Genomic DNA, 24941 nt, shown 5'->3' on the forward strand with positions numbered 1-24941 from the left:
TGCAATCCTCGGCACATCACATTATAGCTCTTACTATATCTGATGTGACTCAAGCTTTCGCTGTGCACCGGTTTGTAGGCTTAAAATAACTGGGACAATTTCAAATTACTAAATTCATACTAGTGCATTCCTCTATCGAATATCGTACTTAAGTAATATGCTTGCAGGGCTTCAAAGCTTCATTCAGGACTGGCAAGTAGGTACTTCTACAAGGCACATACTGAGTACCTAAATCCTGATGTCTTTCCTACTACCGGTCTCAGACCTAACGAATCTGCAGACTGTCAAGGTGAGTAAAGGACGGCTTGTCTCTGATAAACTTGAGGTTAACATTATGTTCGATTTAGTACGCCAATTGTGAGTGTCCGCGGATCATCTAAAACTGAACGGCGGCATTGACTATTTTTCTAGTGGGTAGTCTTGCAATCCTCGTGAGTATCAAACACATTTCTTGTGTTTCCACCTCAAATTTCTTGCAGGTGTTTGACTATTGCATCACCTTTTCCGAAGAGGTCGAGAAAATATATGTCTATTCGCGACTGTTGTTCTGACCACACCCCACAGGTGCAGTGGACCTGGTCCAGACCATGGGATGTAACTCGTGTCATATTCATCATCTCCCGATATTTGCCTTTCGCGGGGGTTGGAATGACTGCATATGGTGAGTGACCCACTTCGATTCTCCTTATCTTGTGTTGCTGATGATCATATCTTAGACGCACTACGTGTCAGCAATCAGGTAAGCCTGGGTGACGAATAGTTTCTACGCTAAGCTGATTGCATGGAGAAAGTGTGCCTCTACTGTGGAAGGATATAGTGAGTCTACCTGCCAAACGGTTCATAAACTCATGCAAATTGAACAATGTGAATTCCAGTCATTCACGTCCTAAGTATCGCTGCTGCGGAAGGTGCGCGTTCTACATGCATGTTAAGAGCACAGTGGGTCTCACTTCTTTGGTAGCCTTGCTGGTTATCCGGACCTGGGCATTCTGGCAAAAGAGTAAAAATTTGCTGATCGGATTAATTGTTTATAGCGTGGTGCGTGTTTTACAGCGCAGGAATGATAGCATAGGTTTTTATTATTGCATAGTTGACAATCATCGCCGCCATTGCTGCAGACTTGGCTCCTACAATGATGATTCCAGGAGGTGAGTTCATTAGTGCTCACGAACGAAAGTCGTTCTAATATAACTATCAGAGGAGCCCCCTCTAGGAACCTGTTACTTCGAGAGCACACGTAACGCTGCGATCGTTTACTTGTTCTTGGTGATATTCGAAAGTGGTCAGTGATCGTCCAACGCTATCTATTGGCATTCTCACCCATAACAACTTGGCAGTGATGCTGATCCTTAATGTATATAAGAGGATTCGCGACTATAAAGACTTTCAGAGCGGAATTATAGTAACCCTATACCACGGTGGCATGTTCTACATGTTTTGCATCCTCTGTGCGTGGAAATAGTTGGTTCTCGAGATGTTATTGGCTAACGCGTTCAAGGAAGCCGTCACACTCGCTAATGTTATCTTTGAGGGTGCACTTCCAGTACGTGTCTGGTCTGTCAAATCCTACGACTCGCTAACTTTCTGTTCTTTTCTGCAGAGCGCCTACAGCAATATGTTTGACTCGTACGTCACCGGCTGCACTCTTACTACTAGTTGATCTTGAACCCACTGCGCTAGGCTACAGCTGGTCGTTCACAGCGTCCTGGCATCACGGATTCTATTCCGTCTTCGAGATAGCAATGAACGTGTCCACGTACCGTCCATGTCAGTAATGACATTAGACACTCGGATAAACTATTTACGACCTTCGTCAATGTCGATGAGTGGGATGGGTACTACCAGCGAAGTTCGAGGGAATGTAGCCTAGTAGGTGTACTAGTATAAGGTACCATTGGCCTCTGAGCTTATACTCTTATCCAACGTATAACTCAATTGTAATATTATGATTTATTGGGCAATGATAGTGCGGTCTTAGTAGCTGATAGAGAACGAGAGTGAGGAAGTTACTGTAAACGCCAGAGTCTGGAGGTAAAAATCCGCTACTACTCAGAAGTCCGGGAGGAGATTAGGTCACCCATCAGTGACATGCATCAGTATCAGTAACATCATTGATTATACAGCGTGTTGCATATGAGATTGCAGTGGTACCCCGTGTTTTTGAAAACTCGGCCTCGCTAGCGGAACCGGCACTTTTACACCCTATTGATCAGGTCAAGGGATGTGACATCTTGTATACTGTCCTCTCCGAGCATTGAGCAAGCTGAGATATTTCAATAGCTGTCCTGTGCTGCTCCAACTGCAAGAATATGGTATTCTGGCACATTTCCTGGCTAGTGAATGGCCCCATAACGAACTGACGGAGGTTTCGTTTCATTAAGCGGCAAGCCCTGGCTAGAGTGACATGTCACATCCCTTGACCTAATTAGGGTGTAAAAGTGCCGGTTCCGCTAGCGAGGCCGCCGAGTTTTGAAAAACACGGTACACTGCAATCTCATATGCAACACTGTAACATCAAACAAGCAACCCAGCTAACCTTGATCTAATTAGTAACATTTCAGCTCTGGTCTCCTTCAATTAAATCCTACAGTACATCGTTGCTGGTTCATTTCCCGTAAGTTGCATCTCACTGCAGGCCCTATCAGCGTTTGCAGTCATTTCAATCCTCGACATCTCATATCATAATGCATGGCACCTAGATCCTATTATTATCTCTGATAAGTATCACTGCAGTATCAGTTTGTATCAGGCTTAAAATAACTGAAGCAGTTTCACTGATCCACTAAATTCATACCAATGCCCATCGAACTCTATCACACTTAAGTAATGCTCACCGTCGCTTCATTCAAGACTGCGGACACGTACTACAAGGTGCACACTGAGTACAGTTAATATCCTGATATGTCTTCCCTACTATCGATCTCCGACATGACGAAGTTGCAGACGGTCAAGGTGAGTGAAGGGTAGCTTGCCTCTGATAAACTCGAAGTTAACATTATGATTTAGTACGCCAATTGTGAGTGTCCGTGGATCGTCTAAAAATTGGATGGCAACATTGACTATTTTTAGTGGGTAGTCTTGCAATCCTTGTGAGTATCAAACACATTTCTTGTGTTTCCACCTCAAATTTCTTTCGACGTCGCAGGTGTTTGATTATTGCATCACCTTTTCCGAAGAGGTCGAGGAAATATCTGCCTGTTCGCGACTGTCGTTCTGACCACTCCCCACAGGTGCAATGGACCTGGTTCAAACCATGGGATGTAACTCGTGTCATATTCATCATTTCCCGATACTTACCTTTTGCGGGTGTTGGAATGACCGCATATAGTGAGTGACCCACTTCGATTCTCCTTATCTTGTGTTGCTGATGGTTATATTTTAGACGCACTACGTGTCAGCAATCAGGTAAGCCTGGGTGACGAATAGTTTCTACGCTAAGCTGATTGCATGGAGAAAGTGTGCCTCTACTGTGGAAGAAAATAGTGAGTCTACCTGCTAAACGGTTCATTTTTCAAATTTCATTAATGTGAATTTCAGTCGCTCACGTCATATGTATCGTTGCTGCGGAAGGTGCGCGTTTCACATGCATGTTAAGAGCGCAGTCGATCTCACTTCCTTGGTAGCCTTGCTGGTTATTCGGACCTGGGCATTCTGGCAAAAGAGTAAAATATTACTGATCGGGCTATCTGTTTATGGTGTGGTGCGTGTTTTGCAGAGGGGGAATGATAGCATCGATTTTATGATCGCATAGTTGTCAGTTTCTGCCGCCTTTGCCGCAGACCTCAGTCCTACGATGTTGATTCCAGGAGGTGAGTTCATTGGTGTTCACGAACGAAAGTCGTTCTAAGGTGACTATCAGAGGAGCCACCTCCAGGAACCTGTTACTTCGAGAGCACACGCAACGGTGCCATCTCATACTTGTTCTTGGCGATGTACGAAAGCGGTCAGTGATTATCCAAAGCTATCTATCGGCCTTCTTACCTATAACAACTTGGCAGTGATGCTGATCCTTAATGTATATAAGAGGGTTCATGATTATAAAAATATTCGGAGCAGAATTGTGATAACACTATACCACGATGGCATCTTCTACATGTTGTGCATCCTCAGTGCGTGGAAATAGTTGGCTCTCGAGATGTCGTTGACTAACGCGTTCAAGGAAGCCGTCACGCTCGTCAATGTTATCTTCGGGGGTGCACTTCCAGTACGCGTCTCATCTATCAAGTCCTGCGACTCGCTAACTTTCTGTTCTTTTCTGCAGAGCGCCTACAGCAATATGTTTGACGCGTACGTCATCGGCTGCACACTGACTGCTAGTTGATCTTGAACCCACTGCACTAGGCTACAGCTGGTCGCTCATAGCGTCCTGGCATCACGAATTCTATTCCGCCTTCGACGTAGCAACGGACATGTCCACGCATCCATGTCAACAACGATGGCTAGACACTCAGGTAGACTATTTACAACCTTTGCCGATGTCAATGAGTGGGACGAGGACTGCCAGTGAAGTTTGAGGGAATGTAGGTGTATGCGGAACCATCGGCCTCTGTTAAAATAAGAAGTTTCTGCTCTTATCTGATGTACAACTCAATTGTGATATTATTGGCCAATGATACTGCAATACCTCAGAGAACTTGAACGAACGAAACTATGTTTCGTTCTTGCTTCCTCCAAGCCCAGTGGTTTCGGCGTCAAATCTTCCTCGTTTTCCCCGGTTCCCACAGCTTCTATGACACACTTCATTCACTAGCAAGTGATCATCTGCTTGCTCTAGGAACGACTATGATCAATGCCAACGGGTGTATGGATGTATCCATGTCTGTATCTCGTTCGTTGCTTGACTCTGATGGTCGTGCTTAGCAGTGCTGAGTCAGGCTGTGTAGTTGATATCCGTTAAATAAAAGACGCCAGGTTGGAAGAGAAATCGCACATGGGAGACAAGAAGCCTACGGTAACACACAAGAAGCCCGATTTCTGATTGTACAGGTTCGTGTCGATGGCTATTGTGTTTCAGTGATATTTTCATTTCCGATTTGAGCTGTGGCTGGTAAAGGTTGCGAAACAAAAGAGAGGGCCATCAGATGAAAATCTTTGTCGGGACCTTTATCATGCCGCCATCATGCTCAGCCATTTGATGGGCAGGTGTAAGCAGTGTGAGCCTTATGCAAACTTGCGAGATCAAACTAGTGCTGACTAAGCGAGCAATATTCATTTCCTACTTCCGATCTGACAACGCCTGCCGGGTGCCCATATGCACCCACGCTGATCTGTGCGTTCCAACTGCACTTTAAAAATTGGCACTGGTGATGGAGACGCGGCTTATCAAAAACGTCTGATTTTGACCAGCTGTAAGTTGTTCACCCTGTTCCACTAGACTCTCAATGTCATATGCTAGGCTGACCGTCGATACAGCAGCGCTCATGCGTCCGCCGTCCTCGAGCATCTACTCGCTTAGTTATTGACCCGCGTCTAGTCCTAGACTTTATCCCGACCCCGCCCCAGAACGACGAGCTCATCTGTCGATCAAACCAACCATGTGTTTCAACGCTCAAGGCAAGCATTTTTATGAGCTTTCGTATAGGGTGCGCTCCGACTCCCATCTCCCCTCGTAGTCCATCTATATGGATAGTCCAGATGGGCGATAGGGAAATGGTGATTTCGATGAAAAACCACTGCTTTATCAGCCACCTGGTCTATTGCAATTCTTCGTCTCATAAACGGAATCTTCCCATTGTGCTCCATTCGCCCGAGTCCACCAACTGGTCCAAATGGATTAGCAGGCCTGTTGGGTGACCAACTGTCTCAGCGCACTGATTCGACATGCTACTCAGGATGCCCAGTGGACGATTGTGCCACTCCGATTGATTTCTGAACAACGAAGTCAACCAAAGTCTCACATTTTCGAAGTTATTTCACTTCGGCTGCAACACTGATGCTAGCAAAATCAGCGATCTGATTCCCGATAAATGTGACAGGTCCTCTCCACGTAGTTGCATGGTTCCGCCATCGTTCGTGTCGTCGTCCCTTGTACTAATGTGCATCTTCTAGGATTAGTATCATCATCTCTGATGTTGTGAAAGCTTCTAAATTTTCGAGTTGATGCTTTATCTAGCCTAGCCTCTATTCTGTTACTACTTGATCCTTCTTTCATCGTGCTTCCATTTAGTGCGGGGTTGGAAGTACTTTGTCCATCATGTGGATTGTCCATAATCGAATACTGCTTTCACATCTTCACACGTCATGATCGCACAGCGTGTCGAACACGTTCTCGTCGATCTCATCCACTGTTTCATACTCACGAGTTCACCCGCTACACGAACAGACTGATGCAGAGGCGTCTTGTTCAAGACACTTTGTTCGTCGTCGAATCCAGTATGATTTCATCCAAAGCTTTCGAAGTCCCTTTGTTTCTGCAAAGTCTTAGTCTTAAAGTATTTACCAACTCTATGACTCTCTATCGAAGGCCGTAAATTTCCTGTTGCTCAGCGAACTCGACAAGTTAAATCTTCCTGCTAGACAAGATGGTCAGCGATTGTAATATAGTCAACCTCTGCCGAATAAATAACAGCAGCATGACGCAGTGGAAGCGTGCAGGGCTCATAACCCTGAGGTCACTGGATCGAAACCAGTTGCTGCTAGATTTGTTTTGTTTTGACGGTGCGGGTTTACATTTTTGGTCGCAACATTATGTATTATGACCCAAGTCACCCAACTGCAGCTGCTTACTTGCAATTGCGAAGAACATGAAGGTTAGTTTGGGTGCCGAGGAAATGCGTCAAACTAAGTGTATTTGAGGGGCGGGTCAGCCACCTTGCAAGTGATCATAGATAGTACTACAGAGGTTGTCCCACCTTCATCCTCACCGCTTCCACCACTACCTGTTTATTGTATTACCGCCTACTCGCCGTGCTATCAGCCCACCTGACATTATAAGCAATGCCTCCGACTACCGCCACGATGTTCGCTACAGGTACGAGGAAACGCAAAATTCACTACCGCATATTCGGACATGCGCATCGAGCTCCCTATGAGGGGGCAATCAATACGACACTTGCCAGGTACAATTCATTCTTTACATATCCAACATCCATGCTTCCAGCGGAATCGGCGTCTACACCACACCCGGAAAGTACGGCGAGTAGTACCTTCTTGCTCGGGCAACTCATCACGGCAGAGCAGGCGCCCACGGCAATCCTTGCACAGCAATTGCCTCCTACAATTCCAAACGAGAGGTCGGGAGGCAATGCGCTAGTGGCGGTTGTCGTTGCCATTGTGGTCATGGGCAGCCTGGTAGGCGTTATCGTCGGAGGAGAGATCATGAGGCGGCAGAGACGTCGCCAGGGAACTAGAGAGGGGAGTGACAAGGATGGGACAGACTTAGTGCCGGACAAAGGGAAGGAGGTCTTCGATGAGAAGAGTCCAGATTCATCTACATCATCGCTTCAGAATTCGCCCACGTCCATAGAGAGTTTGGCGTTTCATCTAAAACACGCGACTCGTCCCGTGAAGAGAACGACACCCTCCTGGTTCTCGCGGATCTTCCGGAAGGCTCAGGCCATCTTGCATCACAAGAACGCGGAATCCCCAACGGAGGCATCACGTGCATCACGGACTCCTGCAGATCGATCGGCGGAGTTGCCGCAGCGGACGACGTGGTCAGATTTTTCATATACGCCAGAACCGAACTCCTTGAGTTACCCGAGGCCGCTTTTGCATTGCATACTCGAGGAGTGTGAAGATGACTGTCACAGCCAGAGCGGCAGTGAGATCGCCCTTACGTTGGGCCTTGCGATACAGCGTTCTCTAGATTCCATTGCCATCACATCGTCTGTCCACGGGGCATCCCAAGCCAAATTATTTGCCACCATTCGGAAATCAGTCGAAGCTGGCTCTATCGTCGAGGAGAGATATGGTGAAGATCAGGAAGATGCTCATGATGTAGGCTTTCTGGAATCTGTATCCACAGGAATGAGCGTGAGCCCCTCTGGCTTGGATCTGGCACCCACGGCATCTTTGCAGACTGTCGACACTGGAGCAAGCGCAGACCGCGAAAGCTTGAGAGAGGAGATGTTCGAGCTGCGAAGAGTTCAAACGAGGAGCATGCAGATGGACAAGCCTATTCTATTGTCCCTGGGCTTCAAAGCAGCAGGCGACGAGAACGATGAACCATCCGATACAGAAACTGAACATGCACCCGGCGATAACACCATGACGACACCCTTGATCGCAAACCTACTTTTTCCCCCAGGATGCGAAGGCCTACGACCTGATCTTCGGGACCTTCTCGGCTCCCAGATAACTCTAGCGACCCTGGCAAGCAGCTATAGTGCAGTGGACCTCGATGACTTCCCTCTTCCTCCTGCTATTGTACTGCCACGTCCGTAAATTAGAAACAAATTAGCCAATTCTATCATAATGAACGGAAGCACGCTGCGGATTGAAGGTATCAATTCAGGGAAATTGGACTTAGGCCGACAGACGTTGGCAAGCCTGCAACAAGCCTCATGCTAACCCCAGAATGAAATCGGAAATGCAATAACAAACGTGACAGACGCGTGTGTTACCGTGTGTCACATAATCTATTGTCCTTTAGCCATGAGATATATATCCATGTTGTTTCGGCGTTGCATTGAACCACTAAATTTCTCCACTTCTGGGTGACGGTAGAGCGCGTCATGATATCAGTCTCATTTATTTTCTTCAGTTTCTGTTCTGCTATTGCTCTATCACTCACAAGTTATGTTGTATACCATGTCATTATAGCACCCCGGTTCAATCCCCTCAGAAAGTTGGCTGGACCACCATTAAATGGGCCACTGCACAACCACATGTCACCTGTTCTCGAGTAAGTTTTTCGCCTCCCTCACTAGATCACTCTGCTCACACATTCCGTAAGCCCATTCAGGTCACCCAGGACTCATGCTGCCTATGTGGAGAAATATGGCAGGAACGTCCGTATAAGAGGGCTTGGTCCCGTGAGTGACTGGACTGTAAAATATGAGAACCGAGAATGACTGTTTGACGTAGTGGGACGAACGTCTCCTTCCCCTTGACCCTGTTTCCGTTGCACACGTCCTAAAGAACAGCACAATCTACGAGAAACCTTGGCAATCTCGAAGACTTATTACGAGTCTCATTGGGTGCGGTATGCTGGCTGCAGAAGGTCATGTCCATAAACGTCAACGGCGTGTCGCCACCCCTGCATTTTCCATTCAGAATATGCGAGCACTTGTGCCACTTGTCTTTAGCAAGGGAGAGGAACTCAGAGATAAGTGGATGAATATGAGTCAGGCGATGAAAGAGGAGAATGTAGCCTCAGAAAAGCAGAACTCCGGCCAAGTGGAAATTGATATTTGTCACTGGATCAGCCGAGCTACTTTCGACGTTATTGGGCTAGCAGGTAACTCATGTTGGGTCTTGCACCCAGCCTTGACCTGACCATCATGCATCACCCACAGGCTTTGACTACAACTTCAACGCTATACAGAACGAGTCGGACGAACTCTTCGCTGCGTATAAGGAGATGTTTGAGATTGCCGTCTCGCAAGGAGATGCAGTGAGAACAGTTCTGGGGATTTACTTTCCCATCCTAAACAACCTTTTCGTGCGTTTACATGAGTTTCCTCATGAATGCAATACTGACTGAGCTCTGTAGCCTGATGAGAGGGCCAAGACCGTCCACAGATGCCAAGAAACTATTCGTCGTGTAGCAGGAAAATTAGTGCAGCAGAAAAAATCCAGAATTATAGATGAACAGAAGAGCGGTTCCGCATATACCGGTAAAGATTTACTGAGTCTGTTGTGTGAGTCTACCGTCATTTCTTCCAGTCGGTCGGCTGACGGAATCGTAGTGAAATCCAATATTGCAACAGACCTTCCACCAGATCAGCGAATTTCCGACGAAGATATATTACACAACATTAATACCTTCATGTTCGCAGGGTCCGATACGACATCTCTCGCTCTAACGTGGACATTCCTTCTCCTTGCAAAACATCCAGACTTGCAAACTCGTCTTCGTACGGAACTTCTCTCTATTGTGCCAACTACTCCAATATCCCGGTTGTCATCTGAAGAAACTGAGTCTCTACACAACACCCTACAGAACCTACCGTTCTTGAACAATGTCTGTCGGGAGTCCTTGCGTCTGGTCCCTCCAGTCCATTCTTCCCTCCGTGTTGCAACGCAAGATGACGAGATACCTGTATCATACCCCGTCCACTTGAGCGATGGCACGATCTCGGAGCAAAAGTCCATAAGCGTGTCGAAGGGGAGCTTCGTGCACGTCCCAGTAGAGGCTTTCAACCTCGACAAGGGTATGTGGGGACCTAATGCCTGGGATTTTGAGTAAGCTTTTTGTGCCCGCTTACTTAAACCACCTCATGAAACGAATTTACAGCCCTGATCGATGGGATCATCTTTCGGAGGATGTGCTGTCACTTCCAGGGCTATACTCTAATCTTCTGACTTTCTCCGCTGGGCCGAGAGTAAGCTCTCTCAAGTCCTTGTCGACATCGCTCATTTAGACCTTCAGTCATGCATCGGGATGCGTTTCTCTATGATCGAGATGAAGACATTTCTCTATATCCTCCTGACGACTTTCAGCTTTGCCGAAACAGACAAAAGAATCTACAAAGCCAACGTGTAAGTGGCGCACATCATATCCAGGATACATTCTGACACCCTCTTTGAACAGCGTTCTCACACGGCCATATGTTTCTGGACAATTCAAAAAAGGAAGTCAATGTCCACTCATTGTAACGCCACTCGAGTCGATTGCCACCTCCTAGGACATATAAGTATATCAATATATAACACATGTTAAGCACGCATATACCCCTGCATACGTCGAGGCCGGTACACTTACGTAGGCTATCTGTAAATTATTTGGACTCTAATCCACAACATCACTGCACCTGTGCACACAAGTCACGAGTCACATGGATACTGGTGGATCCAGCTCTCAGCTGCAAGGCTATGGTGCTGTTAATACACGATTACAGGCGCATGGTACTTGGCAAGTCCCAATTCCATGGGCAAAATTTGGCTGTGGTGTCAACTATGTTAACTGAGTCAAACCCTCGTTCCTAGTCAAAACCTAGACTCGTAACCAGTCTGACTATGCGTCAATTTGAGATGTACGAACATCACGTGATAAAGCGTGATTTTGAGTGACAAAACACAGAAAAAAGGTTAACAAATCAACGAGGAAACGAGGACACAATCTGTAATGTCAATGGATAGAAGAAGCCTTTGCGAAGATTATGATATTTGCAGAATTTGCAAAAGTGCAGTTGTTAATTAGTTAACTTGATTTCTATGGATTTCCATTTTCCTGATGTCCTAGCGGAGGTCAAAGCTCGTCGACTCCGAAATGCAAGGCTGCCGTGAAGCCGACAGGCTCGTCTGAGGGCCCCAAGTTGGCATGGTTGACAAACCACAGTGGCGAAAATGTCGTGCTGCAGGCCTGAATGCATGGTGGGCATCAAAGCGACAAAGAACAAGCTCGGACACTGCAAAAAATGATGAAAATGTGAGTAGTAACCAAACTTCGGAAGCTGCAACAGCTCACATCAAACTCGGCACATAGGTGTATGAAGCTAGGACAAGTCTCAGCGGGACGTGATAAACGACGCTGACATTGAATCTACCTAGGACAAGTCTAGGGTACGTCAGCAAGGGTCAAGTACTAGTGAGCAAGAAGGCATACCTCAGCGGGACGTGATAAATGATGCTGAGGTGAAACTACGGGGACAAGAACATATAAGTAGGGAACCTAAGCGAAGGAAGCTGCCAGTGACATCAGTACCGGCGAGGACGACATATGGTGCAGAAGGTGCCAAGAGATGATAAGAACTAGAAAAGGTAAAGGATGATAACGACTGGAAAAGGTAAAGTAAAGAAGCTCCGGAGGTTAATCCTCCGGAGATGGTAGCATGCGCCTATGTTACATCATCGATCGTCAACACACCCCCTCACCGAGACACCAGTTGGAGGCCGGGCATGTGTTTTTCGAAGAGTGGACGTGGGAGAGCTTTCGTCAAGATATCTGCCGTGTTTTTGTGTGATGGGACCCATGTCAGCAAGAACGTGCCTCGTTCGACGTGCTCGTGAATAAAATGATACCACACATCGATATGTTTCGAGCGGATGTGGTTCCTAGCCTCTGCTGACAATGAAATCGCGCCCGTGTTGTCCATATGGATGATGATGGGGAACGGGATGTTAACATGGAGAGCGACGAGGAGGGATTTAATCCACAAGCCTTCCTGAATGACATGCATGGCAGCCATGTACTCAGCTTCGGTTGACAACAGTGCGTGTGTTGTCTGCTTCTTCGAGACGTGAGCTATGACACCCCCAGCGTAAAACCAAATGTATCCTGAAATAGACAAGCAATCTATGGGAGAGCTGGCCCAGTCGGCGTCACAGTAGGCGTGAAGGTCGTCATTAACATTGGCACCCCCGTAGTGCAGACGGAGGTTGATGGTGCCAGAGAGATATCGCAGGAGCCGCTTTGCAGCTGCATAGTGTGCAGGAGTAGCATTGGAATTGTGCTGTGCGAGTGAGTTCACGGCGTAGGATATGTCTGGGCAGGTGCAGACTGCAAGGAAGAGCAATTCGCCCACGAGTTTGCGGAATTGGGTGAGGATGTTGGGTACTGCGTCATGGGTGTCATCAGGCTTGCCGAACGGGTGGTGAGAGTCGAGAGGGAGATGGACAGGATTGCAATCGAGCATGCCGTATTCCTCTAACAGATATGTGATATACGCACCCTGGTGCAGCCAGAGTTGACGGGAGCCTTGGTTACGTTCAAACTGTATGCCGAGAAACTTAGTGACTGGGCCCATGTCCTTTATTCCAAAACACTTGTGAATCTGCTGCTTCACCCATGTCAGGAATGATGGTGAGTTTGACGTTCCCATACCGTCATCCACGTGGAATCCGATTATACAGACGATGTGGGTGCTGGTTGCGTGACTGTCGAAGATGAAGACTGCATAGTCGACCTCACAACGTGAGAAGCCCAACTCTCCCATGACTGCTCTGACCTGCTCGTACCACTCCATCGCAGACTGCTTCAAGCCGTATATAGTGTGGAGCATCCGCCAAACCTGCACCCTCCAGTCGCCCTCTTCAAAGCCTCTAGGTTGGCGCATGTATATGTCCTCCTTGAGTACACCCCAGAGGAAGGCTCGAGTTGCGTCAAATGAGTGGAGCTCCCAGTCATTTTTGCAGGCGAGAGCAGCGATGAGGCGTAGGGACGCGGTTTTTAGTACTGGCGCGAATGTTGCACCGTAGTCTACTCCCGGTATCTGTGAAAACCCTTGAGCGACAAGGCGCGCTTTGAATGCTGATCCTCCCTTGTTGTCTTTGAATTCGAGAACCCAACAGTTGCCTATTGCTTTGCGACCGTTGGGGAGGGGAGCGAGCTCGTAGACGTGCATTTCATCCATAGTGCGAAGCTCTTTTCGCATAGCCGCCAGCCAGTCGTCGCGATCAGTGCGCAACATGGCTTCGTCATACGTAGCTGGGGGAATTCGCATGTCGTACCCAGGGCTGTTGGGGTCTCGTTTGCGGTCGCTGCAGATGGTGATATGTGCGTGCTCTTCAATCATGATGTTAGTGTAGACTTTGGGAATGTCGACATTCGGCTCTATATCCGCTAAGTTCTCCTCCATTCCTGCATCTATTCCTGCATCTATTCCTGCATCTTTTCCTTCGTCTGTATTCGCCATCTCCCTCACCCCCTCACTCGAGTGAGCAGACCCTGCGCGCGCCGCCCATGAGTCGCGTAAGCGCGCAATACAATCCTTGGTGGCCGCCATCTCCTCTGCGTAGGTGCGTCCAGCCGGTGTAAGTACTTTGGCCCTGCCAGAACGCTGGGCAGGTACAAGGGGAAGTGGTGAAGGGTGCTGCGAAGGCTGAGTGATTGGAGTGGCGACAGAGGGTAAAGCAGGAGGAAGGTGAGTCGTGGGAACCTCATCCTCAGAATCAGAGTCCCGAGACTCGGGACCTATAGTGGGGAAGCGCTCGTCAAAAATGACATCATGAGCAGTCAAGAAGGACCCATTGCTGTCACGTAGACGATAGCCTTTTGTACCTTCGGGGTAGCCTACAAAAATGGCACGACGTGAGTGAGGACCAAGTTTGGTCTGCAGTTCGGTGGGAATGTGTGCAAAGCACTTGGAGCCAAACACCCCATCTGCAAACCAGAATGATCTGTACAGAGCTGTACAGAGCTGTACAGCGCACAAGCTCTACAGCTTGGTCCCTACTAGCCAGTTTGTCACAGTAGCTCCTTACTTTGTGGATCTCTGTACAGATACTCACAGACCACCCAGTAAATAACAACTACCTGTGAAATTGCACATTTTTTCACTGTCTATGTATGTACAGACACTCACAGAGCACTCAGAGAGCAATCATTGTGCACACATTCATTTATGTACAGTTCACCCAAGGTGTTTAGGAACGATGGCAATATATTCAATCACGTGGTACGGAAACATCAGTATACTAGTAGTAGCAAAATACGAAACAAAAAACGGCTCCCAAACTATGGTAGTACTGTAACTCGGACACAGGAATGCGAAGACTTAGTCGAGGACGATTTGTAGATGGGTGTGTTTGGTCTCCTCAGCGCCATCAAGTTTTAGACATGCGGCCCTGGGTGAAAATAATCAGCATCCGAAATTTCAATAAAAAAAGGTTGTTCTTGCCATCCTGTTTCAGCCCATTCCTGAAGTTGTGATACTAACCTGGGACCGTGATATGGATGTTGAAGAATTTGATCGATCATTCTGACCATCTGGCGGTATATCGGGCCGTATTCCTTGGCGGAGAACTTGGGATAAGATTTGCCGTGACCGTTTTTGACGAGACCGTCGAGGACACAATTGTACTATAAAAATGTCAATACATGATGTCAAGGCAGAAAGTAAGAAAGTACCGCAGCGGAAACCAAAGCCAAACATGAGATGGGCAATTGCTTGCGAAAGATATCTGGCCTCTTCCGGGCAATTCGATACGGCCCTGTGTAAAAGAATCCAATAACTGCGTCACGAAGGCCAGGATGAGCGAAATTCCTTGTTTTGCCCTAGTGATTTTAATGTATGTCGTCGGAGTCAGTGCACAATCACTCACCAATGCATCCAATCCAAACCGTAAAAACTCGGATTCCGAAAGTAATTGCGAAGCAGCATTCTGGACCCACGTTGCACGTTCTTGAGCGGGGACTGATGCGGGGGGAACAAGTGAGTATGCAAGAGGTGCTAAGCCTATGGCAGTTTTCTTGAGTTCTGATCGCCAGGTCGAAAGATCGTCATATAACTTCAATAAAGACCTATTGTATCAGCGAGACTGTAAATTAAGAGAGCGAAACACGTACCAATCGAGCCATGTTACACTTTTGCTCCGGCCAAACCCCTGGATTGCAACATGAAACAAATTAGCGCAAGAAGAAGCAAACACGCACCAGCTTCGAATTGTTTTCCTTCCTTGTCCCAAATGACTAAAGTTGCAATGAGAACTTCAGTTACTGACCCTGGAAGATCACCAACAAAACTCGGGAATGGATCGTCAAGTGCGTGTTCCACACGACATTCTCCCTTGGTGTGCTCAAGGAAGCTTTTCCAGCGCGGCCCGTACCAAGCTAATAGAGTAGGTTTGGGCCCGTCTTCTGACCGTTTCATCTTTCTGTTTCTCCGGGGAGCCTGTTGGTCATCAGCGTGCTCGGCTACTTGATGAAGCAGCTCAAGAGTTTCAGGGTCGGGAAGGCGGGGCTGGCCATTTTTCTTGTGGTGGGACTCCAATACGTCGCTAGGCTTCGAGGTATGCAAACGATCACTGTGAGCCTCGTTCAGAATAAAAACCATTTGCTCACCTCAGAACATTGTGTCTGTTGTTGCCGTTGCACTCCTACCAAAGGATCCAGAGAGCCCTTAAGAGCAAAAAGAATAAGTGCAATGCCAGTAAATCCATGTCAGCATACCTGGGAGTCACTGTTCTGGTGGACGGTCGAGGATTGAGAGTTTGCTACAGTGTTTTATTGAGGCTCGTCTGAGCAGCCGCATCATCCTCATCGCGGGAGTACTGAAAATCGAATTCAGGTGAGAGATGACGAATGACTCGAGGCTGCGAAAGTAGCGATTCGTTTGAGAAGCCTGTAAGATTGAAAGAGGGAACAACATCAGGTGGATCTCAGTACGATAAAGGAAATTACCTGGATGGCCATTGTGACGTTGGTACCCATTCTCATTGGTGTGCTCATCCTCGTCTGACTCATCCTCGTCCTCTTCCCTCTCCCCATCCTCGTCCTCATCCCCATCCTCGTCCTCATCCTCGTCTCCATCCTCGTCCTCGTCCTCGTCTTCGTCATCGCTGTCGTTGGTGCTGCTGACTTTGGGTCCACTGTTCAATAGCTGGGATTCTCGCAGTATAGGTTGACGCCTGACATTGTTGTCCTCCTCGAAAAGGGCCGGATCCAAGTTTTGTTCCACGAAGGTGGTGAGTGGCGGTATGATATTGCGTGGGTTTGGATCACGAGCTACTTTCGTAGCACGCTTCTTGACAGCCTTCGAGCCAACAGTGACATGTGGATTGTTAGCCTCGTGAAGACTACGGCCAGCACTAGGAGGAGCAATGAAACCAAACCTTCCGCCAGGTTGGTGCATTGAAAGACCAGGACCTGTGTTATCAATGCTCGCAGGACCATTGGTAACCGTGAGTGAACTATAAGGCGGAGGAACCGCCTGAATGCAAACATCAGCATTAGTAAAAATGAATACTTACATGCCTGACCTTTGAACGACCCTTCCGTCCTTTACGAGCTGGTTCCGGAGCCTGAGGGTTCACTGGGATATTAGGACTGAGGGACGTGGAGCCCTTGGGAGGACGACTTCGAGACTGAGACTCAAGGACTGCACCAATCTTTTCTAGCTGGCTGTTCCTACCTCCGGTCCCTGCATTGGGGCGGCCAGAACGTCGTGGAGCACCATCTTCAACTTCAGCAAGGCCAAGGGAAACAAGTGGTACGCTGAGTGTTTCGGTGAGGTCCGTAGCCTGACGAGATTTTTTGGGTACACCTGCCCTGCCAGTTGAAGCATCTGAGCCTTTGCGCTTCGACCTCTTCTTCTTGGGGCTGTTAATAGCACGAGGAGGCATGATTGCAACTACACAGAGGATAGAGAAAGAGGTGAAGCCTGAGTCTAGCGATTCATCAAGTCGCAAACTCACCAGTCTTTTATATAATAATATCATGTCTCGGCGCCGGGTGGACCAACAGAACAGCCTTGATGCGAGTAATGGACAGTATTACATTTCAAAAATGCGTGCAACATCACACTGAAGCGCGTACCATGTAATAATCAATGCTGCATGTTTTGAGTGACTCATCTTGATGAGAATAAATGTGTGAAGTCAAGTTGCCAAGAAACATAATTTATAAGTCATACAAGTCACAACAACCAAAAACGCAGTACATCGGGTCAACGTGAGAATGAGAGTACAACAAAGTAGTAATGAAAAACGATGTTTACGTTGAATAATCAGCCTGTATGTATGCTAACCGTCTGACTCGTTGTCAGTCTCCGAAATACCATCAGCCTTCCGACGCTTGGGTAATTCCATGGGGAACGATTGTGAAGCGGCACGCTTCTCGACACGGTCTGCGAGAATAGCAGCAGATTTTCTGAGCGTCTCGACAGTGGAAATGAGCTCCTCGTCATCCGGAAGGCGGTCAAGATGAGTGTTCAATAATGTAAGGATGGTGTTGAAGGAAACAGGGTTCTCCATGTTGTCCTTCAAAGCCGTACGCCACTCCTTGGCGAGAGGGATTAAGTCTTTGAAGTAAGGATGGATCTCGTCTACAAGACGGCGTTCCTCCTTCTTAGTTGCGAAAAAATTGCCCTTGAAGGCCGCGCAGGATTCGAGGTCCATGTTGTTCCAGCGATCAGGTATTGAGTTTCCTATCATATCCTGGCGTACCTGGCCATGGGGGCCACAGAATTTGATGCAAATCCAGATGAAGACGAAGAAAAGTGATTCGAGGTCGTCTGAAAAGCATTGAATGACATGCGATACAGGCAACGCCAAAGCGTTTGAAGACGTTTTCGGGATATATTTCGGTTTCTTTCCGCCCAGCGCTGCCTGTTGTGCATCTGAGAGTTGGGCAAGAAGCCTGCGAGACATGAACGGGATTGTTCCCTGTAGATTGGACGAACAGATCAGTACTAGACGTACTGTAATTAACTGAACGCACTTACCGTACCACCGATGGCATACTTCAGATCTGGGTTGATGCGCACTGCGAACTCCCAGTCGATTAGAAACCCTTTACTACCACCTCCTAACAGATCTACAATCATTGCGTTATTTAAGCTGCAGTCGCGGTGTAGAACCTTGCGTTCCTCCACCGCCGTGCGTTGAACTGAAATTAGATATGTCAGTTCAAAGATTGCCAATCAAAAAAAACACTTTACTGATGACAATGTCCCTCAGCGCTTTCACAAACTCTTTAAGAGTTCAGAACATATGCAGGGGGCGAGCGCAGGGCGTCAAGACAAGTCGAACGTGTGAGCGACTGGTCCCTGCAATACTTAGGCGCTGCGGTTGTTTTCGATATTTGCTGGTCACATCGGGTTCTCCATTCGACCTTTCAACCACCCACCAATCCACCAACTCGGGAATGCCAGGGACGCCAGACATGCGCTTCAACATTTCGATCTCATTCAAGATCACCTGATCCTCCTTACCCTGAACCCAATGGTCTTTGATGATGAATTCCTTATCATCCAAAGAGACCAAGTAGCAGACAGTTCCGCGACTAACAAGGCCGCGACTCGCAAACAGGATCCTTGTGATTGTGTAGATCGTGTCCCTGACACGAATTTTGCCACACGGTTCAGGTGACTGAGCTGAATACGGGAATTGTGAAGGATGGGGTGTAGCAGAATAGATACTGTCAGGCTCCTCAGGCGCTTGGGATGCGAGGTTGAGAAGGGGGGCGCTGGAGATGGCAGTGGCTTGTACCAGGTGGGGATCCTCCAGATTCTTCATAGAAACGTGCATACCATCGTCAGCATGCGGCTCTGACTCGGACTCGGACTCGGACTCTGGCTCTGGCTCTGGCTCTAGCTCTGGCTCTGGCTCTGGCTCGGACTCGGGCTCTGAGTCGGGATATATCGTCTCGATGACAGCGCTTGGTGCACCCTCAACATCACCGGGTGGTGGATAAGGGAGCTCAGACGTGGCTGCAGCCATGACGTGATCTGCAGGTTGCCGTTTGGCAGGGAGGTTCTTGATCGGACGATAGTTATTGGCATGGCGTTGGGGAGGAGAAATGTGTCTTGTGAAGGAGACTGTCAAGTCATAGCCTATGCACTCGAGGCTGCCGAAACGAAGGGCAGCAATAATGTGAGCAACAATGCTTGGTTTTCGGTAGATATTGAAGGCAGGGGACACGACACCACCGGCATGATCGTAGAAAAGGACTCTGAGCTCCCGGTACTCGTTGGTGAGTGATAGTACAAGCGCAAAGCGCCTCCAAGGCTGCTCGCTCAGCATGAGATATGCATGACTATCAGCAGCTTTCACGAGTCGCAACGCAGGTTGATATGAACTGTGCGTCAGCTCAGCCGATACCCTGATATTCCCCCAATTTGCTGTGATCTCGTCTGACAAGAGGAGATCGGGTTTCCGCTTCACCTCACTACCAGGTAATGCTTTATGTGCGTGGGCCGCAGTCCACGTGCGCGTCGCAGTGGGGTTGGCTAGTAGTTTGGGCTCTGCCTTCGCTAAGCAGATAGCCAAAGCGTTGAAGAATGATGAGAAAATTTCTTCGTGAGTTGCTTTTGCGGTTTCGCCGGTCCCTGCATTGCCCTCCGAATCTAAGCTTTCAGGTGGTTGAGAGTGAGTTGTTGATTCAGATTCGTTTGTGGGAGCAAGAGTTGGAAGGTCCCAGTTCCATAGCTGCGCATCAGTATCGTACAATGGCACCAGGTCATCTGGTGAATTTTTGCTGAATTTTGCTTTGGTACGTTCGTTGTGATAAAGGATGTTTTTGAGTGGGATCTGGAGCGTAGATAGATCCGGTAGAGGTATGCTGAAAGGCTGAAAGATATGAGAGAGCATGTGTCCTAGCGATTGCGAATTAGAGGGTTCATCTTCCTGCGTAACTAGACGATTTAGTTCCTCGGCCGTGTACTTGTTCATTGTAAGGGCATCGCCTGAAACAGCGGCAGGGAGCGAGACCAATGACGACAACTTTATTCCGTAGCCGCCCGTCCTGAAAAAGAACTGAGGTGGCATTTGTTCGGTATACTCTAAGCTATAATATGACAACGGTGGGAGCAACAAGATGCCCTTATCGCACGGCGTCACTACATCCATCAATGCTCGTTGAACTAAGAATATATCAGAAAGAAGCTCGTTGACAACCAATAGCACAAAAGTTAAAAATACAGGCAGGAAGCTACATAGAGAGCGGAAAGAATGTGTTCTTGTCCCAAAATTTATTTACCCAAAACTCTGACGCGTGCTCCATGCTGTTCTGTGAGGTAAAACGGCTGTCTGCACTGGCTCCAAAGCGAGGAATGAGATTAACAGGAGCCTTGATCTGCGTCAGTGGTATAATATCGCCCACTAATGTACCGTTGGAACGTTTCGCCCTTCTGATCGAGTGCAACTGTGTGGCAGGATCACGAGCGCTTGTTGTACCATCAAACCGGTACATATAGACAAGGAAACGGTCCTCCCATGACCAATCCGTGTTGATTCTTCCAACTGGACGCATGATAAGTCTAATTTGACCAATTGTGTGACCTGAAAGATAACAGTGAGAATGTATTCAGCATGATAGAAGGTTGTAACATACCACGAAGACCATGAGCAGGCCAAAGGCACCCTGACTCGTTGTTCACAATAGCTGAGTCGTACCTACCAGAGTTCCAGACATCAGAAGGCGGCACACAATTCAGGGTCTGCGCGGGCCGTATGATGCTACTGTCGTGAAACTCTGTGTCCTGTAGGCGAAGTTTGAACCAGATTTGAATTTTATCAAATGGCAGGGAAGCAGTAGGTCCAGCCCTCCTGGCTCCCCCAATTGTGTGGACATAATTCTGTCCGTGGGTAGCTTCGCGACGAAGAAAATCAGCAATGGCCAGCCGTAAGTCAGGAAGGCCGAATTTGATAGCAGCATCGTTGATGGAGATGGATCTGATGGATGGGGAATATGTGAGATGATAGGCCGTGCGTCCGATGACGAATGTGCGCAATGGCAGAGGGACAGTCCCAACCTCCTTATGCTGGAGGATCTTCGCAATCGCAAAGTAATTGGTGATTGGGCGCGAATGTCCAGGACATTTTATAGTGGCCGTAAATTCCGTGGGGAGGTCATCATCATCATCCGCATCAAAGTCAACATCATCACCAATATTGTCATCCTGTAGCCTCGAGCTTGCCATACCATCCACGAGACTCATTGCAAGGTCAAAGCGACGGCACTTATCAACCCGGTCGAGATGTCGACAAATTTGAGGATCATAGTTGTTGTTGTTGCTTGATCGCGCGGGGTCTTTAATCTCTGTAATGTGTGCATGCTCTGTTGTGTCTGCAGTCCATTGCATGGCGACACCAGTGTTGCGGATGCTGGGAACTATACTCTGCATGAGCTCCAATTTTGGAATGTACCAGTTATCGATAACTTTGTTCTTGTTGCCTCGACGAAATCCTCCAGCTGTGATAGCGTGTTTATTGGCGTGAAATTCATCGAGGGCTCCAGAAATGCGCTTGATGTCGTCTTCATCAATACGTGGTGACTGGATGAGATACCGAAATTCCATCAATGCTCGGACAGCAGTGATCACAGCACTAGGTGCTGCGTCCGCACTGACTGCAACGATCGAACGCTGAATGTCACGTTGAGTTCGACCTGTAACCTGTTTTAGCTTGGAGATACCACCATAAAAATGACGAAAGCCAGTGACGGGCTGCAACACAGAAAACCGGAAATCAATTTCCATATCCCCGACCGCACAAATCATCCACTTGACGTCGTGATCGTAGAATTCTCGGTGAATGAGATGCAGAAATTCTGGAGTGAGGAAATGAGACGGTTCACCAAGGGTCCAGTCCTGCCAGAAAGGTTTAGAGACACCGTTCAGGCGAAATTTCTGCGCTTCGCGAAAGAAGGCTTCAATATCGTTGGGATCTGCCCTTGTTTGAACGACAGCCAGCTGTGCAAGTGTGGTTGATTTCGTGCGAGGTTCGTGACGGAAAGGGTCTCCGAACTGCTTGAACATGGCCATGGTGACCGGAGATGTTTTCCCACCGACAGTAGCTAGCATCATAGCCTCTGGAGTGTCGACAATATAGCTTGCCAGGGGGGTAAAACAATAGCGGCTATGTCCAACAGGGTCTGATAACATGACTCCTTCACGTGCAGCCTGCTTGAGTGGACGCAGGACGATATCTAAACATTCATGAATTAAGCGATCCTCGAGTACACCTCGCATGCGTTTATTCTTATGTATAAATTTAGGTACGGGGAGCAAGGCGGTGAGTACAAAGGAGTTGGACGATGTCTTGAGTCGTGTGGACATGTTGATATTCGCAAGGCTGACGAGAAGCGGGTGTGCAACTCTGTCACCCGTCATCGTGGATATATTCGTTTTGTCGGATGATAGAATGGTTCCAAGGAGTGTTGCGCCTTTGGGTAGGGCAGACTGTTGAGAAACCATTAAGTTCAGCGACTGGTGCAAAACATGAATATATACCTGCATATTCCATGCGTCATCGCCTGTCATCCATTCTGAATATACACGACACAAGCGTTGTGCAGTAGTATAGACCCTGCGAGGCGTGAAGTCTAACCGATCGTGAAAAAAGGGATGATTCAGAATGGCTGAAATACAGTCCAAGGGATCACGCCAGTACAAAACGACGGGTGATTTGGTGGGATGACTCGTAGAGAGCACTTGGGACATCCAGCGTGGACCACTGGGCAACATTTCTGCTCTGCCTCGCAGTTCCTTGGCCGAGGAAAAAGATATTGGAAGACCCTTAATCTTGACAAAAGACTTATCATCGGAATTGTAATGAAAATGAAACAATTTGCTTACTATGTCGAGTGATAAAAAACTGTCTATCTTCCCCATGCTCAATCCTGAGCGCAGTAACCACGATGCAATCTCCCAATCCTTCCAGCCACTGAATGGGTAATAGGGATTCTTGGCACGGTACACACTATTCTCATCAGAATTGAATAAGTCGAGGAAGGTGTACCCCATGCCATACGTCCGAGAAGATTCGGGATATTGGTCGACGAAATCTGAGGCACCATTCGGAAGTAATCCCTCCTCAGAGGCCTGGCCACCACTCTCACCGCTACCTTCAAATGACTCGTCTCTATCTCCGAATGTGAACTCAACCTCAGCCTGAGGCCCACCACCGGGAATATTCGGTCCGTCCAAGTCATCTGTATTCATAGAATCGTCAGATAGGTCCCGCAGACGTATTAAATCCTGTAGCCAGGTGCTACATCCTGAGCGAGGCTGGCTCATGTGACGAGCAACAGCAACCTGATCTCTGAAACTGGCTTTACCGCATGAAGGACACTGGAAATTGGACATGATGGTCCTCGCAAAGTCCGACACTCGTGAGTCGTGAGAAGCCCAATTCATAATCAACAACTTACTCTTTGTTTCTCTGAAATGTCAGCCCCACCAATCAGTCTTAATCTCAGCAATGATATCCCATCATCATCTTCGCGCCTGATGCCTTGTACGCGCACACACTCTGTTCAGCAATGTCCAAGTTGTCACTCGTGTCGTCACGATTCCAGCGGTATTTCTGACCTGTACGATATAGCCGATGGTATCAGGTCAATGGTAAGTCAATCATATTGTATCGCATTCGCTCTAAGTAACATGGTACTTACAGTCAATCAACGACACTGATGAACTTGAAGCCAACCTCGTCATGGACCTAGCGAGGGCGAGGCGGGATGTATTTAGGGCGGAGAAGGTGCTAGCGGATTGTGTAGTGCGAGAACGCGAAATCATGGCGAATCTTTCTAAGCACCAGTCCGACGTTTCGAAGAAAAAGCTCGACAAAGCAGATATAGGATTAGGGTATATGCGAATTACTTTTCAAAAATACGGTCTTTCTCACCGTTCACTTGCGCCATGCAGTTTGCAAGGTAAGTCATATCTGTTCACATTCGCCACTGCAAACTTCATGTCTTATCACAGAACAATCCAACCGTCGTGTATCAGTAATTTTAGACTGATGACTCGAGCTATTCTTATTCTTTTGTGTTCAAGTTCGGCGCGCGCATTAGTAGTACTAGTATGTACAGTACTACTACTATATATTGGTATTTCGTTGAATATAATGTTTGTATCGTAATTGGGGACAATGTGCAAATTCAAGCTAGCAATTAAAAGGAAGTTCCGAGCCTGCTACTACTAAGTACTAAGTACTAAGTACTAGTACTACTAGTAGACTTCAACACTTTAAAAAGATTGAGGCCGTTGAGCTGGAAACCATTGAATTTATTTTGAACAGTCTGACCCGGTTGTGAGCTCTGTGACCACTTTGGCGTCTGGGGCTGTACGTTCTGTGAGCTCTGTCGCCACTTTGGGTGGCTGTGGGAAACTGTCGAAAATTACCATATCTGTGAAGAAATTTCTAGTTTGCAGATGCCGGAGGTAAGAAAGATCAGGCTTTCGGCCATTCACCATCTCATAAGGAGTGACGTCCGAAGGTAGGGTGCTCGAAGCGCTTCTGTTCCACAAGTAGCACGCCGTGAGTGCTGCCTCTCCCCAAAGGTTCGCAGAGAGGCCCGCCGTTTCCAACATCGCAAAAAGGCGACCCTCGATTGTGCGAATTGCACGCTCTGCCTTTCCGTTCTGTTGATGAGCGTAGGGTGCGGAGAGCTG

The 24941-nt window shown here is 47.9% G+C and overlaps 7 protein-coding genes and 1 non-coding gene across 8 annotated transcripts; 6 read left to right on the plus strand and 2 right to left on the minus strand.

Moving 5' to 3' along the window:
• The first annotated feature begins 107 nt into the window (after positions 1 to 107).
• On the plus strand, positions 108 to 1961 carry F5891DRAFT_1070177 (uncharacterized protein). Its single transcript, XM_041363267.1, is given in 13 exon segments — positions 108 to 162; positions 177 to 192; positions 239 to 293; positions 412 to 431; positions 511 to 661; positions 717 to 739; positions 934 to 1038; positions 1091 to 1148; positions 1199 to 1282; positions 1338 to 1448; positions 1503 to 1543; positions 1601 to 1626; positions 1681 to 1961. The coding sequence occupies 11 exon segments, from the start codon at positions 239 to 241 to the stop codon at positions 1868 to 1870; spliced, it is 864 nt and encodes a 287-aa protein (XP_041218035.1). The 5' UTR covers positions 108 to 162; positions 177 to 192; the 3' UTR covers positions 1871 to 1961.
• Positions 1962 to 2472: 511 nt separating this feature from the next.
• Positions 2473 to 4285, plus strand: F5891DRAFT_1070180 (uncharacterized protein; the record flags this gene model as incomplete). Its single annotated transcript, XM_041363269.1, has 15 exons — positions 2473 to 2614; positions 2700 to 2952; positions 3007 to 3016; positions 3070 to 3089; positions 3146 to 3178; positions 3231 to 3327; positions 3383 to 3405; positions 3458 to 3482; positions 3538 to 3570; positions 3624 to 3733; positions 3764 to 3809; positions 3860 to 3943; positions 3999 to 4109; positions 4164 to 4204; positions 4262 to 4285. Coding segments are annotated over exons 2-15 (708 nt in total), but the record flags the coding sequence as incomplete, so codon positions are not given.
• Positions 4286 to 6566: 2281 nt separating this feature from the next.
• F5891DRAFT_t124 lies at positions 6567 to 6638 on the plus strand. The gene has a single exon. It is a non-coding gene; the product is annotated as a tRNA-Met (tRNA).
• A 128-nt stretch (positions 6639 to 6766) lies between these two features.
• F5891DRAFT_1070194 (uncharacterized protein) lies at positions 6767 to 8501 on the plus strand. The gene has a single exon (XM_041363270.1). It carries the CDS (start codon positions 6937 to 6939, stop codon positions 8383 to 8385), a length of 1449 nt encoding a protein of 482 aa, XP_041218037.1. The 5' UTR covers positions 6767 to 6936; the 3' UTR covers positions 8386 to 8501.
• A 111-nt stretch (positions 8502 to 8612) lies between these two features.
• F5891DRAFT_1070199 (cytochrome P450) lies at positions 8613 to 11136 on the plus strand. The gene is made up of 9 exons (XM_041363271.1): positions 8613 to 8845; positions 8897 to 8975; positions 9028 to 9400; positions 9459 to 9604; positions 9656 to 9803; positions 9852 to 10347; positions 10400 to 10487; positions 10535 to 10644; positions 10697 to 11136. Exons 1-9 carry the CDS (start codon positions 8676 to 8678, stop codon positions 10788 to 10790), a joined length of 1704 nt encoding a protein of 567 aa, XP_041218038.1. The 5' UTR covers positions 8613 to 8675; the 3' UTR covers positions 10791 to 11136.
• Positions 11137 to 14600: 3464 nt separating this feature from the next.
• F5891DRAFT_986756 (uncharacterized protein) lies at positions 14601 to 17166 on the minus strand (the record flags this gene model as incomplete). Its single annotated transcript, XM_041377810.1, has 10 exons — positions 14601 to 14670; positions 14763 to 14905; positions 14954 to 15100; positions 15148 to 15333; positions 15392 to 15429; positions 15479 to 15849; positions 15887 to 15921; positions 15995 to 16038; positions 16226 to 16754; positions 16795 to 17166. 10 exons carry the CDS (start codon positions 17164 to 17166, stop codon positions 14601 to 14603), a joined length of 1935 nt encoding a protein of 644 aa, XP_041218039.1.
• A 3307-nt stretch (positions 17167 to 20473) lies between these two features.
• On the minus strand, positions 20474 to 23630 carry F5891DRAFT_964450 (uncharacterized protein; the record flags this gene model as incomplete). Its single annotated transcript, XM_041376090.1, has 5 exons — positions 20474 to 20823; positions 20876 to 22292; positions 22413 to 22724; positions 22776 to 23066; positions 23121 to 23630. 5 exons carry the CDS (start codon positions 23628 to 23630, stop codon positions 20474 to 20476), a joined length of 2880 nt encoding a protein of 959 aa, XP_041218040.1.
• Positions 23631 to 23711: 81 nt separating this feature from the next.
• On the plus strand, positions 23712 to 24289 carry F5891DRAFT_1197739 (uncharacterized protein; the record flags this gene model as incomplete). The annotated part of the gene is made up of 4 exons (XM_041368523.1): positions 23712 to 23888; positions 23941 to 24131; positions 24192 to 24199; positions 24252 to 24289. The coding sequence occupies 4 exons, from the start codon at positions 23712 to 23714 to the stop codon at positions 24287 to 24289; spliced, it is 414 nt and encodes a 137-aa protein (XP_041218041.1).
• Between the last annotated feature and the right edge of the window lie 652 nt (positions 24290 to 24941).

Source organism: Suillus fuscotomentosus, assembly GCF_016647785.1.
Source record: "Suillus fuscotomentosus strain FC203 chromosome Unknown F5891scaffold_130, whole genome shotgun sequence".
Classification (NCBI taxonomy): Eukaryota; Fungi; Basidiomycota; class Agaricomycetes; order Boletales; family Suillaceae; genus Suillus; species Suillus fuscotomentosus.

What these genes read in the sequence shown, in the direction of transcription:
- F5891DRAFT_1070194 (XM_041363270.1), top strand. Translation starts at nt 6,937, where the DNA reads ATGCCTCCGACTACCGCCACGATGTTCGCTACAGGTACGAGGAAACGC.
- F5891DRAFT_1070199 (XM_041363271.1), top strand. Translation starts at nt 8,676, where the DNA reads ATGATATCAGTCTCATTTATTTTCTTCAGTTTCTGTTCTGCTATTGCT. An exon ending in AGATTTACTGAGTCTGTTGT is followed by an intron (nt 9,804 to 9,851) that starts GTGAGTCTACCG and finishes ACGGAATCGTAG; the next exon opens with TGAAATCCAATATTGCAACA. An exon ending in AGAATCTACAAAGCCAACGT is followed by an intron (nt 10,645 to 10,696) that starts GTAAGTGGCGCA and finishes CTCTTTGAACAG; the next exon opens with CGTTCTCACACGGCCATATG.
- F5891DRAFT_1070177 (XM_041363267.1), top strand. Translation starts at nt 239, where the DNA reads ATGTCTTTCCTACTACCGGTCTCAGACCTAACGAATCTGCAGACTGTC. An exon ending in TCTGCAGACTGTCAAGGTGA is followed by an intron (nt 294 to 411) that starts GTAAAGGACGGC and finishes CTATTTTTCTAG; the next exon opens with TGGGTAGTCTTGCAATCCTC. An exon ending in CACTACGTGTCAGCAATCAG is followed by an intron (nt 740 to 933) that starts GTAAGCCTGGGT and finishes ATGCATGTTAAG; the next exon opens with AGCACAGTGGGTCTCACTTC.